The 17710-nt window shown below is 44.4% G+C and overlaps 1 protein-coding gene and 1 long non-coding RNA gene across 4 annotated transcripts in view; one reads left to right on the top strand and one right to left on the bottom strand.

Moving 5' to 3' along the window:
- Positions 1-1731, bottom strand: part of LOC110743143 — a 72572-nt gene extending 70841 nt beyond the window's left edge. For both annotated transcript variants that reach the window (XR_002521712.2, XR_002521711.2), the window contains exon 1: positions 1190-1731. This is a non-coding gene — a long non-coding RNA (uncharacterized LOC110743143). The remainder of the gene's footprint in view (positions 1-1189) is intronic.
- A 12577-nt stretch (positions 1732-14308) lies between these two features.
- The window catches only part of AKAP12 (A-kinase anchoring protein 12), a 120392-nt gene continuing 116990 nt past the window's right edge, over positions 14309-17710 (top strand). The window contains exons 1-2 of one of the 2 annotated variants that reach the window (XM_003898033.3): positions 14309-14397; positions 14722-15062. In XM_003898033.3, coding sequence (XP_003898082.1) covers positions 14901-15062 — 162 coding nt within the window. In that variant the 5' untranslated portion in view covers positions 14309-14397; positions 14722-14900. Of the gene's footprint in view, positions 14398-14699; positions 15063-17710 lie in introns of those variants that run through there. The other variant, XM_017958219.2, reaches the window with a different exon arrangement.

The raw sequence follows: 17710 nt of genomic DNA, 5'->3' as shown, positions 1-17710 counted from the left end.
AGACTCCGTCTCAAAAAAAAAAAAAAATAAAAAAAAAAAAACACAAACACATAGTATTTTTTTAAACACCAAAACCCCCAAACATTTATTATTTCACATTTTGTGAAGATCAGGAACCCAGAAATGGCTTAGCTGGTCCTGACTCAGGGACTCTCACGAGATTACATTTAAGCTGTTGGCCAGGGGCTGTCATCTCAAGGCTCATTAGGCACTGGACTTAACTTCCAAGTTCACTGTCCTAGTTGTTGGTAAGTATTGGTTCTCAACTCACTAGGGCAGAAGGCTTCAGCCTCTTACCACACAGGCCTCTCCACTGGGTGGCTTACAAGATGGCAGCCTGCTTTCCTCAGACTGAGAGATGAGACGGAGGATCCAAGGTGGTAGCCCAAGTCTTTAACCTCAAAAGTGATACCAGAGTTGGGCACACAGTCTGACCCTGGCAAAATATGACACATAGCATTTACTTCATAGCACTAATGCTCAAAGTTGTGGATTAATAGAAAGAATATGCTATAAATAAGTAAATATAAATATACTGGGGCCAGGTACTGTGGTTCACACCTGTAATCCCAGCACTTTAGGAGGCGAAGGCGAGTGGATCACCTGAGGTCAGGAGTTCAAGACCCGCCTGGCCAAAATGGTGATACCCCGTATCTACTAAAAGTACAAAAAGTGGCCAGGTGTGGTGGTAGTCGCCTGTAAACCCAACTACTCAGGAAGCTGAGGCATGAGAATCACTCGAACCCAGGAGGCAGAGGTTGCAGTGAGCCGAGATTGCGCCATTGCAGAGAGAGACTCCACCTCAAAAAAGAAAGTATATATATATATTTTTGGTAGAGATGGGTTTTTGCCATGTTGCCCAGGCTGATCTCGAACTCCTGAGCTCCTCAGCCTCCCAAAGTTCTAGGATTACAGGCGTGAGCCACTGTACTTGGCCTGTACTAGACTTTTACATGACCGGCAGTACAGTAGGTATGTTTACACCAGCATCACCACAGACACGTGAGTAATGTGTGACAATGGCTCCTACATCACCAGGCAAGAGGAATTTCTTGGCTCCGTTATAATCTTATGGGACCACCATCATATATGTGGCCCTTCATTGACCTAACTATCTTACCCAGTACAGACTGTACTCAAATTAGTAATTAAAATAGAATGAGATGAAACACATACAGATGGAAGTTACCTGTTTTCATTTCCACCTCAAGACTCCTCTGAGAGCCTGCTGGCTGCGCGTGGCCCCGTGTGCAGCACCTTTGTCATGACTTAGAATTGTTGCTTATGGAAAATTCCGGAGAATCTCAGTCTCAGAGTTCTTGCGTTCATGGGGAATCATGATAGGCTTGGAGTTCAACCAGAAGAGAGAATCTGAATTAAGGGGGTTTTAATGATCACACCCAATTATTATTTTCAAGATAAATAGTTCTCCTCATTTACCAGGTCCTAAGGACAGATTAATGGGTTGTAATTCCTGTTGTTTTCTTCAATATGTCCTCTAGAAAATAGGTTCCCCAAGTGGCTAAGGCTGTCATGTTAATTGATCTCATCTCTTGTTCATCAGCTGTTGATTCACAGACAACACTCTCACTTTGAATTGGTGGAAGCTTTTGATTCCACAGTGACCAATGAGATAGATCACATTGTTTAATGCTGGGTTTTCATTGTTGTTATTGGTTTTGTTTGTTTGTTTTTGCTGTGTGTTTTTTTTAAGACAGAGTCTCCTTCTGTTAACCAAGCTGGAGTGCAGTGGTGCTATCAAGGCTCACTGCAGCCTCAACCTCTGAGGCTCAAGGGATCCTCCCGCATCAGCCTCCCCAGTAGCTGGAACCAAGGCTTTTTTTTTTTTTTTGTAGAGACGAGGTTTCACGGAGCTGTCAGAGGTGTCAGAACCAAAGCAACTCCAATTTGAATAGGAGCTGGGTAAAATAAGGCTGAGCTCTACTGGGCTGCATTCCCAGGAGGTTAGGCATGCTAAGTCACAGGATGAGACAGGAGGTTGGCACAAGGTACAAGTCACAAAGACCTTGCTAATAAAACAGGTTGTGGTAAAGAAGCTGGTCAAAACACATCAAATCCAAGATGGCGATGAAAGTGACCTCTGGTCGTCCTCACTGCTCATTATATGTTAATTATAATTCATTAGCATGCTAATAGACACTCCCACCAGCACCAGCACAGCTTACAAATGCCAGGGCAACGTCAGGAAGTTACCCTATACGGTCTAAAAGGGGAGGAACCTTCAGCTCCTGGAATTGCCCACATCTTTCCCAGAAAAACGCATGAATAATCCACTCCTTGTTAAGCAGATAATCAAGAAATAACATAGCCAATGGGAGCCCATGCTGCTGCTCTGTCTGTAGAGTAGCCATTCTTTTATTCCTTTACTTTCCTAATACACTTGCTTTCACTTTCCGACATGGACTCACCCCAAGTTCTTTCTTGTGCAAGGTCCAAGAATCCTCTCTTGGAGTCTGGATCTGGACCCCTCTCAGTAACTATGCTGCTCAGGCTGGTCTTGAACTCCAGGGCTCAAGCAATCCTCCTGCCTCAGCCCTGGAGTAGCTAGGACTACTGCAGGCGTGCACCACCCTATCTGGCTTAAATTAAATGGATTAGTTTTCCTATCTTGCCCTACCAAAACAAACAAAACAAAAAAGACAATGCACTGGTTTAAAATACGTCCAGGCCGGGGCGTGAGGCGGGCGGACCACGAGGTCAGGAGATTGAGACCATCCTGGCTAACACGGTGAAACCCTGTCTCTACTAAAAATAACAAAAAATTAGCCGGGCGTGGTTGCAGGCACCTGTAGTCCCAGCTACTCGTGAGGCTGAGGCAGGAGAATGGCCTGAACCCAGGAGGCCGAGCTTGCAGTGAGCCGAGATCGCGCCACTGCACTCCAGCCTGGGTGACAGAGAGAGACTCCGTCTCAAAATAAATAAATAAAAATAAATAAAATAGGCCGGGCGCGGTGGCTCAAGCCTGTAATCCCAGCACTTTGGGAGGCCGAGGCGGGTGGATCACGAGGTCAGGAGATCGAGACCATCCTGGCTAACATGGTGAAACCCCGTCTCTACTAAAAATACAAAAAACTAGCCGGGCGTGGTGGCGGGCGCCTGTAGTCCCAGCTACTCGGAGGCTGAGGCAGGAGAATGGCGTGAACCCAGGAGGCCGAGCTTGCAGTGAGCCGAGATCGCGCCACTGCACTCCAGCCTGGGTGACAGAGAGAGACTCCGTCTCAAAATAAATAAATAAAAATAAATAAAATACGTCCAATTTATCAAGAGAGTAACTTCATTGTTCTTGGGACCTGTCCCAGGCAAGCCCCTCCTGCTCTCTAACACCCTCACCCCCACCCCACAAAGGGATGAATAATTGTGCCAGTTTCTCCAAGGGTCTAGGGGTTCCAGGACACAAGACTTTGGCTGCTAGAGGCTCCAGGAAGACCAAGGAAGCCCTGGGGCAAGTTTCCCCACAGCAAACTGCATCCATTATCCCGAGATTCCCGGGCTGCAGAGGAACGGCGGAGAATGGATGAGAAGGGAGCAGGAGTGGGTGTCTGGAAAGGGTGGGAAAATCAGCAGCTCCCATGACGAATATATGACAAATAAGTAGTATATGGGCAGTGGCTGAAACGTTTGCAGCTTTAAGAAAGAACTCAAATGATAGCCGAGCCCAAACATTTTTACCTGCTCCAAACAATTTCCGGAATCCCAACTATGGCTTGGGTGGGAGGGAAGAGACTCCCACTTAATTATCTACATGATTTTAAGGTTTTGGATGACAATATACTTAAAGAAACTTGCTCTAGGCCGAGCTCAGTGGCTCAGGCCTATAACCCCATCACTTTGCAAGGCCAAGGCCAGCAGATCCCTTAAGCCCAGGAGTTCGAGACCAGCCTGGGCAACATGGCAAATTCCATTTCTACAAAAAATTAGCTGGGCATGCGGATCACGAGGTCAGGAGATTGAGACCATCCTGGCTAACATGGTGAAACCCCCTCTCTACTAAAGATACAAAAAATTAGCCGGGCGTGGTGGTGGGCGCCTGTAGTCCCAGCTACTTGGGAGGCTGAGGCAGGAGAATGGCGTGAACCCCGGAGGCGGGGCTTGCAGTGAGCCGTGCCACTGCACTACAGCCTGGGTGACAGAGCGAAACTCTGTCTCAAAAAAAAAAAATTAGCTGGGCATGGTATGGTGGCACATGCAAAGGCTGAGGCATGAGGATCAACTGAGTCCAGGATGTTGAGGCTGCAGTGAGTCATAAACGTGCCACTGCACTCTAGCCTGGGTGACAGAGCAAGACTCTGTCTCTAAAATAAAGAAATAAAGGAAGTTGCTCTTGCAACTCGTACTGAGAAAAACAGTGTTAGAACCGGGGGGAATTATTCTTCAACTTAATTGCTAGTTTTTTCAAACCAAGCCCATCTCATAGATCTCAAAGAAACCATGAAGCTAGGAACAAATGGTGAATCAGCACTTTCAGCCGGTTCTTATCATTAGTGGAGAAAGTCCACAGTGTCTTCCTCCCTAGACTGGAGAATGAGATATTTAAAGCCCTTAAATCTCTGAAAGTCTGGAGGAGAAGTATACAGAAACATTTTATATCCTCTTACCTCTTCTCCCTGACACCAAATTTAGGCATACCATTACATAGGAGAGGGGCCAAGATGGAATTCTCTGCATATCTCCAAAGTGTCTAGAAACCATTTTACTTGAATACAATGAAGTGTTGGAGATCGAAACTCCTCCCATATGGACATATTTGGGGCTAGGACTAGCTCCACTGCACTCGAGTCTCATTCTGCTCAACAATCAGCTTCTGGGTCGGGTGCAATGGCTCACGCCTGTAATCTCAGCACTTTGGGAGGCCAAGGCAGGCATGGTATGGTGGCACGGGCCTGTAGTCCCAACTACTGGGGAGACTGAGGCAGGAGGGTCAGTTGAGTCTGGGAGGGTGAGGCTGCAGTGAGCCATAAATGTGCCACTGCACTCTAGCCTGGGTGACAGAGCAAGACTCTGTCTCTAAGATAAAGAAGTAAAGGAAGTTGCTCTTGTAACTTGTACTGAGAAAAACAGTGTTAGAACGGGGGGAAATTATTCTTCAACTTAATTGCTACTTTTTTCAAAGCAAGCCCATCTCATAGATCTCAAAGGATCTCATAGAGGTCAGGAGTTCGAGACCAGCCAGGCAAACATGGTAAAACCCCATCGCTACTAAAAATACAAAAATTAGCTGGGCTTGGTGGCATGCACCTGTAATTCTAGCTGCTCAGGTGGCTGAGGCAGGAGAATTGCCTGAACCTGGGAGGCGAAGGTTGCAGTGAGCCAAGATCACACCACTGCACTCCAGCCTGGGCTAGTGTCAGGCACCATCTCAAAAAAAAAAAAAAAAAAAAAAAATCAGCTTCTGGACAGGTATGGTGGCTTATGCCTCTAATCCCTGAGCTTTGAGAGGCTGAGGTGGGAGGACTGCTTGAGGCCAGGAGTTTGAGACCAGCCTGGACAACATAGGGAGACCCTGTCTCTACAAAAATGAAAAAAATTAGCTAGGTGTGATGGTGCACTCCTGTAGTCTCATCTACTCAGGAGGCTGAGTGGGGAGCATCACTTGAGCCTAGGAAGTCAAGGCTGCAATGAACTGTGATCACACTACTGTACTCCAGCCTGGGTGAGACCCAGTGAGACCTTGCCTCTAAAAAAGAAAAAGAAGAAAAAAATAGCTTCTAATGTTAGTGAACACTATGTGTTGAGAGCTTTAATCATTATTGAAGCTTTTTAAAAATATAATTATAGAATGCTTATAATAGGAGGCTGAGGCAGGAGGATTGCTTGAGCCCAGGAGTTCAAGACCAGCCTGGGCTACATAGTGAGACCCCATTTCTAAACAGAAAAAAAGTTTACTTATGTGTTAATCTTGGAGAGTGTCTTGCTGCATTACCTTGAGTGTTGCAAATGTGAAAATATATATTATATATAGGCAAGTGAATATATAATAGTTGTTATATATTCATAAGAATATATATTATATCATAAGAATGATATGGATTTTCTTTCTCATATTATATCATAAGAATGATATGGATTTTCTAAATTCAGAAAGTATGAACCATGCTCAAGTTTGTTCAGATTGAAATTAAATTTACTCTAGAAAATGAACACTTAAAACCCCAAAGTCATCCCTTTTTTCTTCTATTTTCTTTGCGTGTGTGTGTTTTGTTTTTTTGTTTGTTTGTTTTTGTTTTTGTTTTTGAGGTAGAGTCTCGCTCTTGTTGCCCAAGCTGGAGTGCAGTGGCATGGTGTGATCTCAGCTCACTGCAACCTCCACCTCCTGGCTTCAAGTGATTCTCCTGCCCCAGTCTCCCAAGTAGCTGGGACTACAGGTGTGTGCCACCACACTCAGCTAATTTTTGTATTTTTAGTAGAAATGGGGTTTCACCATATTGGTCAGGCTGGTCCCGAACTCCTGACCTCTGGTGATCCACCTGCCTCAGCCTCCCAAAGTGCTGGGATTACAGGCGTGAGCCACACACCTGGCCCTTTTTTCCTTTATCTGACTCTGAACACATCTTCATGATCCATTAGATCCCAACATGCATTTTACAAACTAGATCTAGGCTACACATTGGTGAGGACAGAAACAGAGAGGTGAGAGACTCTTGCAGGAGCATTTGGAAATGATATTAGCCAGGAATATTATAGGTGTGTCCACTACTTCTTCATTGGCAAGATGAAGCCAAGGAGTGAAAGGAGCTTTGTACAAAGCACTGCAGAGTCAGGAAGTCTATTGTTTCTGTATTTTATCAAGTCTGATTGTTTCAGAGTTATCACGCTTACAAGCAAAACAAAATACCAACCTATTAATACTGTGTTGATCTCTATCTTGGCTTATTTTAATATTAAAAGGGTATTTCAAAGATACTGGAAAGTAAAGGAGGCTGTAAGTTTAACATAAACAGGTACCTTGGACCTTTATTTTAGCCCATCTGAAAATACATATTTTATCTTTTTTTTTCAGAAATTAAAATTTTCATTTTGAGTTAATTGTGGATTACCATGCAGTTGTGAGAAATAATACAGAGAGATCCTGTATACCCATCACCCGGTTTTCCCCAATAGTAACATCTTGCAAAAATATAGTACAATATCACAACCAAGATATTGACATTGATACAGTGAGGGAACAGAACATTCCCACCCCATAAAAGAGGGATCTCTTGTTACATTCTTACAGCAACACCCAGTCTCTCCACCCTCTACCCTTCTTTAATCCTTAGCTACTACTGACCTCTTCATTTCTGTAATTTTGCCATTTAAAGTCTGTCATATAAATGGGATCATTTGTATGTAACCTTTGAGGATTGGCAGGTTTCTTTCCGCAGAATTCTCTGGCGATTCATGCAGGTTTTGTTGCATGTATTAATAGTTTGTTTCTTTTTATTGCTGACTAGTATTTCACGGTATGGGCAGATCAGTTTGTTTAACCAACATGTTGAAGAGCATCTAGGTTTTCCATTTTGGGGCTATTTCAAGTAAAGCTGGTATAAACACTCATCTACAAGTTGTTATGTGAAGCTCCAGGAGTGTACCTGTAAGGCCATATGGTATGGTAGTTGTATGTTTCTTGTCTTTTTTGTTTTTTTGCCTTGTTTAGCTTTTTAAGAAACTGCTGGCTAGGCATGGTGGCTCACACCTGTAATCCCAGCACTTTGGGAAGCCAATGCACGCAGATCACTTAAGGTTAGGAGATCGAGACCAGACTGGCCAACATGGTGAAACCCTGTCTCTAGTAAAAATACAAAAATGCTAGGCATGATATGTGCCTGTAATCCCAGCTGTTTGGGAGGCTGAGGCACGAGAATCACTTGAACCCAGGAGGTGGAGGTTGCAGTGAGCCGAGATCGCGCCACCATACTCCAGCCTGGACGGTAGAGCGAGACTCAGGTTAAAAAAAAAAAAAAAAAAAAGAAGCTGCTACTGTCTTCCAGAGTGACTATGCCATATTACATTCCCACCAGCAATGTATGAGTGATCCAGTTTCTCTGCAGCCTCATCAGCATTTGGCGTTGTCACTGTTTTTTTCATTTTACACACCCTAAGACATCATTGTGTAGTGATATCTCACTGTGGTTTTAATTTGCTTTTCCCAAATTGCACACAATTTCATTTATTTGGCACCTGTAGATCCTCTTTGATAAAATGTTGCTTCAAGTCTTTTACCTGTGTTCTCATTGATTTTTTGTTTGTTTGTTTGCTTGTTTTTTTACTGCTGAGTTTTAAGAATTATTTCTATGTTTAGATACTAGTCCCTTGTGGGATATGTGGTTTGCAAACATTTTCTCCCAATCTGGAGCTTTTCTTTTCATCTTCTCAACAGGGTCTAATGTAGGACAAAAGTTTTAAATTTTGGTGAAGCCCAATTTTTAGTTTTTCCTCTTATGGATCATGCTTTTTGTATCAAGTCTAAGAACTATCCTGCTTAGCCTTAGCTCCCTAAGATTTTCTCCTGTCTTTTCTAAAAGTTTTACAGTTTTATGTTTTACATGTAAGTCTGTGATTCATTTTTAGTTAATTATTTTGTCAGGTGTGTGACATAAGTCAAAGTTAATTTTTTGCCTATGAATGTCCAATTTCTTCAGCACCATCTGTTGAAAGGCTGTCATCCACCATTGAATTACTTTTGCACCTTTGTCTTTTTAAAAAATACATCTACTTACTTATTTATTTATTTACTAATGACATCTCCATGTGAATACTTTCGAGCCTTTGTCAAAAATCATTTGGGCATATGTACATAGGTTTATTGCTATTGTTATGATTTTAAAAGCATTTAGCAAGCTAACTTAAAGGAATACAAAATAAACATTAGATCAGGTTATCCACCTTTCCTTTGTGTATTGCTAGTTGAGATGTTTATCAATTCACAGCCTAATCTTTTTTTTTTTTTTTGAGACTGAGTCTTGCTCTGTTGCCCAGGCTAGAGTGCAGTGGTGCGATCTTGGCTCACTGCAACCTCCATCTCCCAGGTTCAAGCGATTCTCCCACCTCCTGCCTCAGCTTCCCGAGTAGCTGGGATTACAGGCACACGCCACCACGCCTGGCTAATTTTTGTATACTTTTTAAGTAGCGATGGGGTGTCACCATGTTGGCCAGGCTGGTCTCAAACTCCTGACCTTAGGTGATCCACCTGCCTCGGCCTCCCAAAGTGCTGGGATTATAGGCGTGAGCCACCACGCCTGGCCACAAAGGAACTTAAGTTGGTAGAGGAACATAAAATCTACAGTTCACATCGTATAATACATTGTATAATAGCTTTGTTTTGAGTAAGCAGTGTTGACTCATTGAAGCAAAGTTTTCAACTTTGAAAAGTCCTCTACATTTTGTCTGGCACTCAACTCAGTGAAAGTTTATTGAATTAATATGTGAAAATACACATTTTTAAATGTTGGATACGTATAGGGTCCTTTGTAGAAGGGATTTGAAATTGTGAGGATTACAGCCATTTGATCTATCCTGGAAAGTAGATACCTTCCACATACCTTCCGGTATCTTCTAACAATGCATCCTGAGAAATTCTTTCTCCATATTGGACACATCATTTACTCTATCTTGGTTCCAGTCCCTCCTTTGTTACTTTAGAGTAATCCTGAATTTGAGTCAGGTGCCAATCTTAAACCTTGGTAAATGAAACTGAGATCTAAATAGCTGGCTTTATACTTAACTCCAAAGCAATAAATTCCTTAAGAGCTACAAGGATAGCGTTTGCCTATATATATATATGTGATGTATAGCTACAAATGGCTGAGCTTTAAGCTTCATTTGTAAATTGAACATTTTCTGTAGCTTCCATATGAATTTTAGATTATTAAGTACTCATGAATTGAATAAAACTGTTAATTCTTCTAGTTTATAATTAGCAAATTATAATTAACGCTCTAAAATAATCCATCTCAAATCCTCACATAGAAAGTAAAATTCAAATAATTTACTCACAGTTTCTTCCATAGAATTCTCAAGAGGATAATAACATTAGTATTGGTTATTTGTTTATTTTCCAGGACATGTAAATGTTAATATTTTATCTGTAAAAAGTAAAATAATATTTTAAGAGACGTGGATATTCCAGTACTCTCTATTCTGCTTGAAACAGCTCTGTGATAAGGGAGTATTAAGAATAACAAATTCACACAAGCACAAGATAGGAGAGCAGGAATCAAGTTCTTAGATGACTGGCTATCTCTGTGGGAACAATTGGTTCAGCAAGAAGTAGGCCTTTTATCCAGGGAAGACAAAGAAATCATAATTAAGAGAGAAGCAGTTTCAAAGGTGAAGGTGAGGAGTTGCCAGTGTCAGCGAAGGCTCTGTAACTGGAAAATGAATCTTTAGGGTAGAGTTAACGGTAAATTTTAAACTGTTTTAATAATTATAATTATTATTGCACTTTGAAGGGGGTGTCTGAACTCAGTTGTAAAATGTTTGACATTTGTGAATTCTTTTAATGTTATATTTGAAAATGTTTTGGTGCATGCACAAAGTGCTCAACTATGACTCCACATTTTATTGTTAAACCTCACGTGACCCGTCTTTCTGGAGAAGTATGTGTGCGAAGTACAGGTTCAGCCTGCTACACAGGCAGCGTGTATTTGTTTTTGAGAAATCTCAAACTGTTTTTATGAGACAATTAACCCTCTCAGGGAAACAGTTCTACCAACGACTGCCCCATGGGAGAGGATGTGTGGGGACACCTGCATCCTGCTATCTGGAGAAAAATTGAGCTGCTAGTGAGACAATGAACCAACAGCCTTGGACTGAGAAGTGAAAAATAGAGAACACCTGCTCCCCTCCACACCGATGCCAATCCAAGCAATTCTGAAGGCATCTTGGAAGCCCTAGAAAAGAAAACCTCAGTGACTCGATTTAGAACCGTGGAAAGTAGAATGGTAACTTTGTGCTTGGCATGTAATAGGCACTTGATACACATTTATTGAAAGAAACAAAGAAAGAGTGAGAGAGAGAAGGAAAGAGAAAGAAAGAGAGAGAGAAAGAAAAAGACAGAGAGAGAGAAAGAAAGAGAGAGAGAGAGAAAGAGAAAGAAAGAAAGGAAAGGAAGGAAGGAAGGAAGGAAGGGAGAAAGAAAGAAAGAAAGACAAGGAATGAACTTTGTAACATTCTGAAGCACTAAGTGGCATACCAAAAGGTTGGGCTATTTCATTGCTAGAGGTAATTAATTACATAACCACTTTTCTTTCTTTCTTTTTTTTTTTTTTTTTTTTTTTTTTTGAGACAGAGTCTCATTATGTCATCCAGGCTGCAGTCTGGAACTCCTGGGCTCAAGTGATCCTCTTGCCTCAGCCTCCCAAGTAGCCAGGACTAAAGGCATGCACCACCACTCCTGGCTAAATTTTTTTATTTTTTGTAGAGATGGGAGTTTCACTGTGTTGCCCAGGCTGGTCTTGAACCCCTGGCATCAAGCAATCCTTCCACTTCAACCTCCCAAAGTACTGGGATTACAGGTGTGAGCCACCAGGCCTGACCATAATCACTTTTGTAAACAACCAAAAAAACAAACAGTAACTCCCTAGTCTCTAAGTAAGATAGAAGGGATTTTCAGAAACCAAAGGTAGTTACATATGTGCTTGTGTGAATTTGTTATTCTTAATTCTCCCTTATCACAGAGCTGTTTCAGGCAGAATAGAGAGTACTAGAATGTGCACATCTCCTAAAATATGATTTTGCTTTTTTTTTAGATGGAGTCTCTGTCGCTAGGCCGGGGTTCAGTGGCGCGATCTTGGTTCACTGCAACCTCTGCTTCCCGGGTTCGAGCGATTCTCCTGCCTCAGCCTCCTGAGTAGCTGGGACTACAGGCGTGTGCCACCACACCTGGCTAATTTTTGTACTTTTAGTAGAGACGGGATTTCACCATGTTGGCCAGGATGGTCTCAATCTCTTGACCTCGGGATCCACCCGCCTCAGCCTCCCAAAGTGCTGGGATTACAGGCGTGAGCCACCATGCCCAGTCCTATGATTTTACTTATTACAAATAAGAATATGAATATTTACATGGCCTGGAAAATAAACAAGAAGCAAGTAACTGCTAATCTAAGCAGATGCTGATGTCTTCCTCAGCATGTAGGTTGTACACTGTTGGCTTGACCTTGCAATTCTTTCTGAAAATTTGAAGGCTAGTGGATGTGAAAACCTTTGCTAAGAATTTCCCAAGAACCAAGTAAATGTAATCTCACAGAATGTGAAAATGTTGACAGTATTTGTGCTACTTACTGATACATTTTCAAATGTGCTGACGTTAATCATTCTCAAATAGGTTTTTTTTTTCTTCTTCTTCTTTTTTTTTTTTTTTTTGAGACGGAGTCTCTCTCTGTCACCCAGGCTGGAGTGCAATGGCACGATCTCGGCTCACTGCAACCTCCACCTCCCGGGTTCAAGCAATTCTCGTGTCTTGGCCTCCTGAGTAGCTGGGATTACAGGCGCATGCCACCATGCCTGGCTAATTTTTGTACTTTTAGTAGAGATGAGGCTTCACCATGTTGCCCAGGTTGGTTTTGAACTCCTGTCCTCAGGTGATCCACCCAACCGGGCCTCCCAAAGTGCTGAGATTACAGGTGTGAGCCACCGCGCCCAGCCTCGAGTAGGTTTCAACAGTGCTTTTTGCTCTTAAAATCCTAAGTGAGGTCCAAATGCCACGTTTCACTAGCACTCCTGAGAGGAGAGAACACAGTTGGAGGAGTGCCATGCGGTGGTGAAGTGTGGAACTGAAGGCAGATACCAGTTGGACTCCCTGCTCTTCCATCTCCCGGGTGTGAAACCTCAAGCACACAATTTAATTTCTCTGGACCTACTCCTCCCCCACCTGCCAATGGTAAAATGAGAGTAATACTGCCTATCCCACGGTGTTACTATGCAAAGTGCATTGAACAGTGCCTGGTACAGAATAAGAATTCTAATGTTTCCTAAATAGTCAAAATTTAAGTCAAAATGGGGGGAATGTGTATAAATTCCTAAAACTCAGCATTTTGCAAATATACTGTTTCTTAAGGGATAAACTCCAGGGAAACTGGCCTTTGTGTAGTCCTTTACATAAAAATAATTAATTCAGAAAACAGGCCCAGCATGGTGGTTCACACCTGTAATCCCAGAACTTTGAGAGGCCGAGGCAGGAGGATCACTTGAGCCCAGTTTTTCAAGACCAGCCTGGGCAACACAGCAAGACCTTATCTCAAAAAAGAAAAAAAAAAAAATTAATTCAGAAAACAAATTTGATGGTGAGTAACTAACCTATGGTTCCCAGGGTACCATTCGATTCATGCAATTCATTCGGCATGAAACATCCTAGTGCTGAACTACTGCTTACACCAACTTTCTACAAAATTGTACTAAATCTGAGTATGAGATATTTATCTGGAATTTAGTGTGAGGATTCCAAAAGTTTCTTCTTTTCCTTTTTTTTTTTTTTTTTTTTTTTTAACAGAATCTTGCTCTGTCGACTAGGATGGAGTGCAGTGGCACAATCATAGCTGACTGCAGCCTCGAATTCCTGGGCTGAAGTCATCCTTCCACCCCAGCCTCCTGAGTAGCTGGAACTACAGGTGCACCACTGCGCCTGGCTAATTTTTTAATTTTTTGTAGAGACAAGGTCTCGCTGTGTTAACCAGGTTGGTTTCTTCATTGTTAATGGAGATTCCAAGTATTTGTGAAAACGGGGGCGCTCGGTTGTCAGTTACAACTGGAATAAATTTTTTTTTTCAGCCCCAAAGCCTTAATGCTTTGCTCCAAGCAATCCAGCTACAAATTTAATTTAGTTCAAATACTTATTGATTGGCTGCCATGTTCATATAATAAATATTACATTCAAGGGTCGGAAAGGAAAGGATGCAAGCCACTTGGACTGACATTATTTCAAGTCTTCATATTTTGAGAAAGGCTGATGGCAAAGGAACAGATCTATGCTGTCATGTTTCAGCATCGCCCAGAGGTGGCCTGGATGCGTAACCTCCAGCACAGGCCCTCAAAGAAGGAAGGGCACATTTCCGGTAACAGCCTCTTTTCCCCCGTTCCCCGGGGAGAGGGGGGCGGCTAGCACTGCTGATGGCATCGCCTGACATCACTTGTTCCGGAGGATAGGAGAGCGTGGGCCTGCGTGGCCCACCTCATCCGTGGCCTGACTGCGTTAACCTCTCGGTTCCCTGCTCTTGCCACGTGAGGTGCCCAAATATGGTCGGACTCAGGAGGAGCCAGGGAGCGCTTGCCTTTCTCCTGCTAATGGGGAGGAGGCTGGAACAAATGTTTGGAGTTAAACACAATCTGCAGGAAAGCAAATGGGGACTCGGGCTTGCTCCTGGGCGAGCTGAAAGTCGGCTGCAGCAGAAGCTCCTGCCTTGGGTGATCCATCATTTAATAAACCCCAGAGAATCCAGTGTCCCCGGCAGGCTTTTTGCTCCCCTGCTCTCTTGCCTTCTGAGGCCCTGGGTCGTCCCCGCAGCTCTCGTCCCCCTGTTAGAAACGGGAGGCGCCCGAGGGCCGGGTGGGCTGCTGCCTGGACCTGGGCTGGCGCGTCGCAGCGCCTCTGGTCCCGGCAGCCTGGGGGCAGATGCTGCTGCAAGGCGTGTCTGGGGCTGTGCTCATGTGATGAAGCGAGGGAAAAACCAGGGGGAGGGGGGCGGAGGCTAAGAGGTGGCCTTTTTTTTTTTCCCCTTTTCTTTTAAGGAGTTTGCCGCGAGCGCGTCTCCTTCATTCGCAGGCTGGGCGCGTTCGTAGGAGGCTGGCGGCGAAGGAAGGCGCTCCTGGGACCTCGCTGGCGCGCGTCTTTTGGCTCTTGCCCCTGTCCCTGCGGCTTGGGGAAGGCGTAACTCGGCGGCTGGGCGCGGGAGAAGTGCGAAGGAGCCATGGGCGCCGGGAGCTCCACCGAGCAGCGCAGCCCGGAGCAGCCGCCCGAGGGGAGCTCCACGCCGGCTGAGCCCGAGCCCAGCGGCGGTGGCCCCTCGGCCGAGGCGGCGCCAGACACCACCGGGGACCCTGCCATCGCTGCCGCGGACCCCGCCACCAAGGTATGGGCGCGCCGGGCCACCTGCGCCGGGAGGCGCGGATCTTTGGGGTGGGGGTGGGGGATTCCTCCGATTTCCGCCGAGAGAACTTCCCGGCCCGTCCAGCCCCATCTGCAAACTCGGGAGCGCGAACCCCTCTTTGGAGGCTTTTCAGGGTCTTTTGCGCCGGGGCGGGGCCAGAGCAGCGGCGAGCGCGGCGGGGGGCTTGCGTCTTTGTCGCGGGTCTCCAGGGGAGGCGACTGCGCCATCCGCAGTAATAAAATCCGCGCCCTGCCCACGGCAACTGAGCCTTTCTCCGCACTCTTCCGGTGGAAGCCATCCAGCCCGAGGCGGATGAGCTGCGCTGGGGGATCCGTGGAGAATGGACCCCGGGCCGGGCCTCCGAAGCTCGGAGATGCGGAAAGTCAGCTGTGAGGCCAGGTAGCCCAGGCACCCTCAGGTTCCCCGCCGCGTACCGCCTTGGATGCCAGCGGTGCCTGAAGCGAGCGGGTTTGGTACCCAGTTCTGCGGCAGCGGCCCGAGCAGACGCCGCCTTCCCAAGGCAGAGAAAGCCTGGTGTGTAGCTCGCTCGGAGCCAGGGAAAACCTGGGCAGGCGCTGCGTTTCCAAAAGGAATGACAGGTTTCGCAAACCAGCCAGCGCCCTCGCGTTTGCTCAGCGCTTTGCCTGCGGACTCAGTTGGCCAAACACACACTAGAGTGGCTAGAAGTTCTCGAAGGATGCGGTCAGAGTGTAGCGAGCATTCCAGGTACTCTTCCCTGGACGCAGTGCTGAAACGACTGCATTTTATCGACTTCAGTCTTCAAGGCTGTAATATTTCTTGTGGGCCAGGACAGCCGCCAAGACGGTGGCTTGTTCTGGTCGTGGTATTTTAGATCTGTTTTCCAGCACGTGTGTTCATTAGCAAGGCTTCACTCTACTGGTTTTGTGATACCCTTGTATCACAAAGGTACCCTTGTGATACCTTGTAGAAAGATGTGGATAACCATGCTTAATAGTTAAATTTGCCGTGTGTCAAATTTGAGGATAGAGTACGTGAGTTATCTCAGGAGGCGTGGATGTTTACAATATGGGAAAAAAAAAAAAAAAAAGGAACCTAAAACCATGACCTAGTTGCCTTGACCTCTTTAGCTGTCCTAGTCTAATTTGGACTGAGAGACTGCACTTAATAATATAGTTTTTGCCTCCAGTCTTTGATTCATAACTACTTGTGAAATCCATGGTCCCTAGATATTAAGTACTAACTGTGCCTCTGCTATGTAGATTTTCTAAGAGATGCTTAAGCTTCTGGCCTGAGGAATGTACTATCCTTTTGAGATCCAAGTCGCATTTTAATACTTACTGTATGCACATAATGTTTTGATGCCAGCTACTGTCAAAGTGGCTCGGTTACCAGTGTTGCGAGTCTAGTGATGAAAATAATTTATGGTATAATTGCTAAAAACTTGCAGTTGGGTGACATTCCCCGCCGCCCCCCTGCTTTTGTACTCCTTCAGATCTTACTAACTGTTCACCCTGAAATACATTTAATCCCTTACCAGTAAATTTGAATTTGTTTATTTAAAAATATTCGTTCCATTCTCTTTTTCCTTCTTCCATAACCTTATCCTTTTCCTCTTTCCAAGTTGCCAACCGTCTTGAAGCAGCCAAACAACCTCCTTTTAAAAAATCACTTAAATGACATCCAGAATATCATTGAACTTGTTGGCATACTGCCCAGTTATCAATTTGGAGACAAATCAATACACTTACATGTATCCTTGGAATGTATTTAGTTTTCATTTCAACTAGCAAAATTTATCACTCAGGCTTTGAACACAAATGTCTTTCCAAAAGGACTCCCTAATTAAGAATGACTCAGCACCATGGCCCTTGCCTCCCCTCTTCTTATTAAGCTCCAATTCCTGACCTCCAGGTAATCCCATCTCCCACTCTAGGCTCTGTAGCACCATGGACGCGTCCCAGCAGTTTTCGCATGTGTGGGTTTAGTGTTCTCCTGGCTGTTCTGAATGCTTTGCAGGGGCAGGGAACATGCCTGGTTGTGCTGACCAGCGGTGTTCCTTCGTGTGTGCCATGCTGCCTGGCACAGAGTCGGCTCTCAGGAATACTTGTGGAAAGAAGAAGGGGTGATACTGGCTTCTTGGTTTTGCTTGGAGAATATCAAGTTGGAGAATATCTTGACCTATCTTGACCTATCTGCTTTTACTACAATTTAACCCTTGATCATCTCATTATCACGTGAGACTGATTATGATAGTGACTAAGGCAAGTCAGTCTGTTTGGTTATTAGTAGATCAAGTGAATAGTTAGACCAAAAACCTCAGATTTGGGGGCTTTGGATTCTGTTTGTCTAGATACAGAGTGGCTTGTTAGCATTGTAATTTCAAATTGGGTTTTATCTCAAATAGACAAATATGTTAAGTGCATATGGCTCAAATGAGACCATTTCATACACTGAGTTACTTAGGATTACGTCTTGAACTTTCTTGATGTGTCTGTGGACGGTTGGGGAGGTTTAGGCAAATACATTTTCCCCTCCTTGCATAGAATGTGATCATTAATTAAAGGTTGTAGGCAGATCTTTTTCTATCTAATAGCTGACATATCACATGCATGCTATCTATTTAGCAATTGGATTTACTTTCTTTTTTT

The sequence above is a fragment of the Papio anubis genome, chromosome 6 (genome assembly GCF_008728515.1).
Source record: "Papio anubis isolate 15944 chromosome 6, Panubis1.0, whole genome shotgun sequence".
NCBI lineage: Eukaryota > Metazoa > Chordata > Mammalia > Primates > Cercopithecidae > Papio > Papio anubis.
This window is presented reverse-complemented; position numbering and strand designations above follow the sequence as displayed.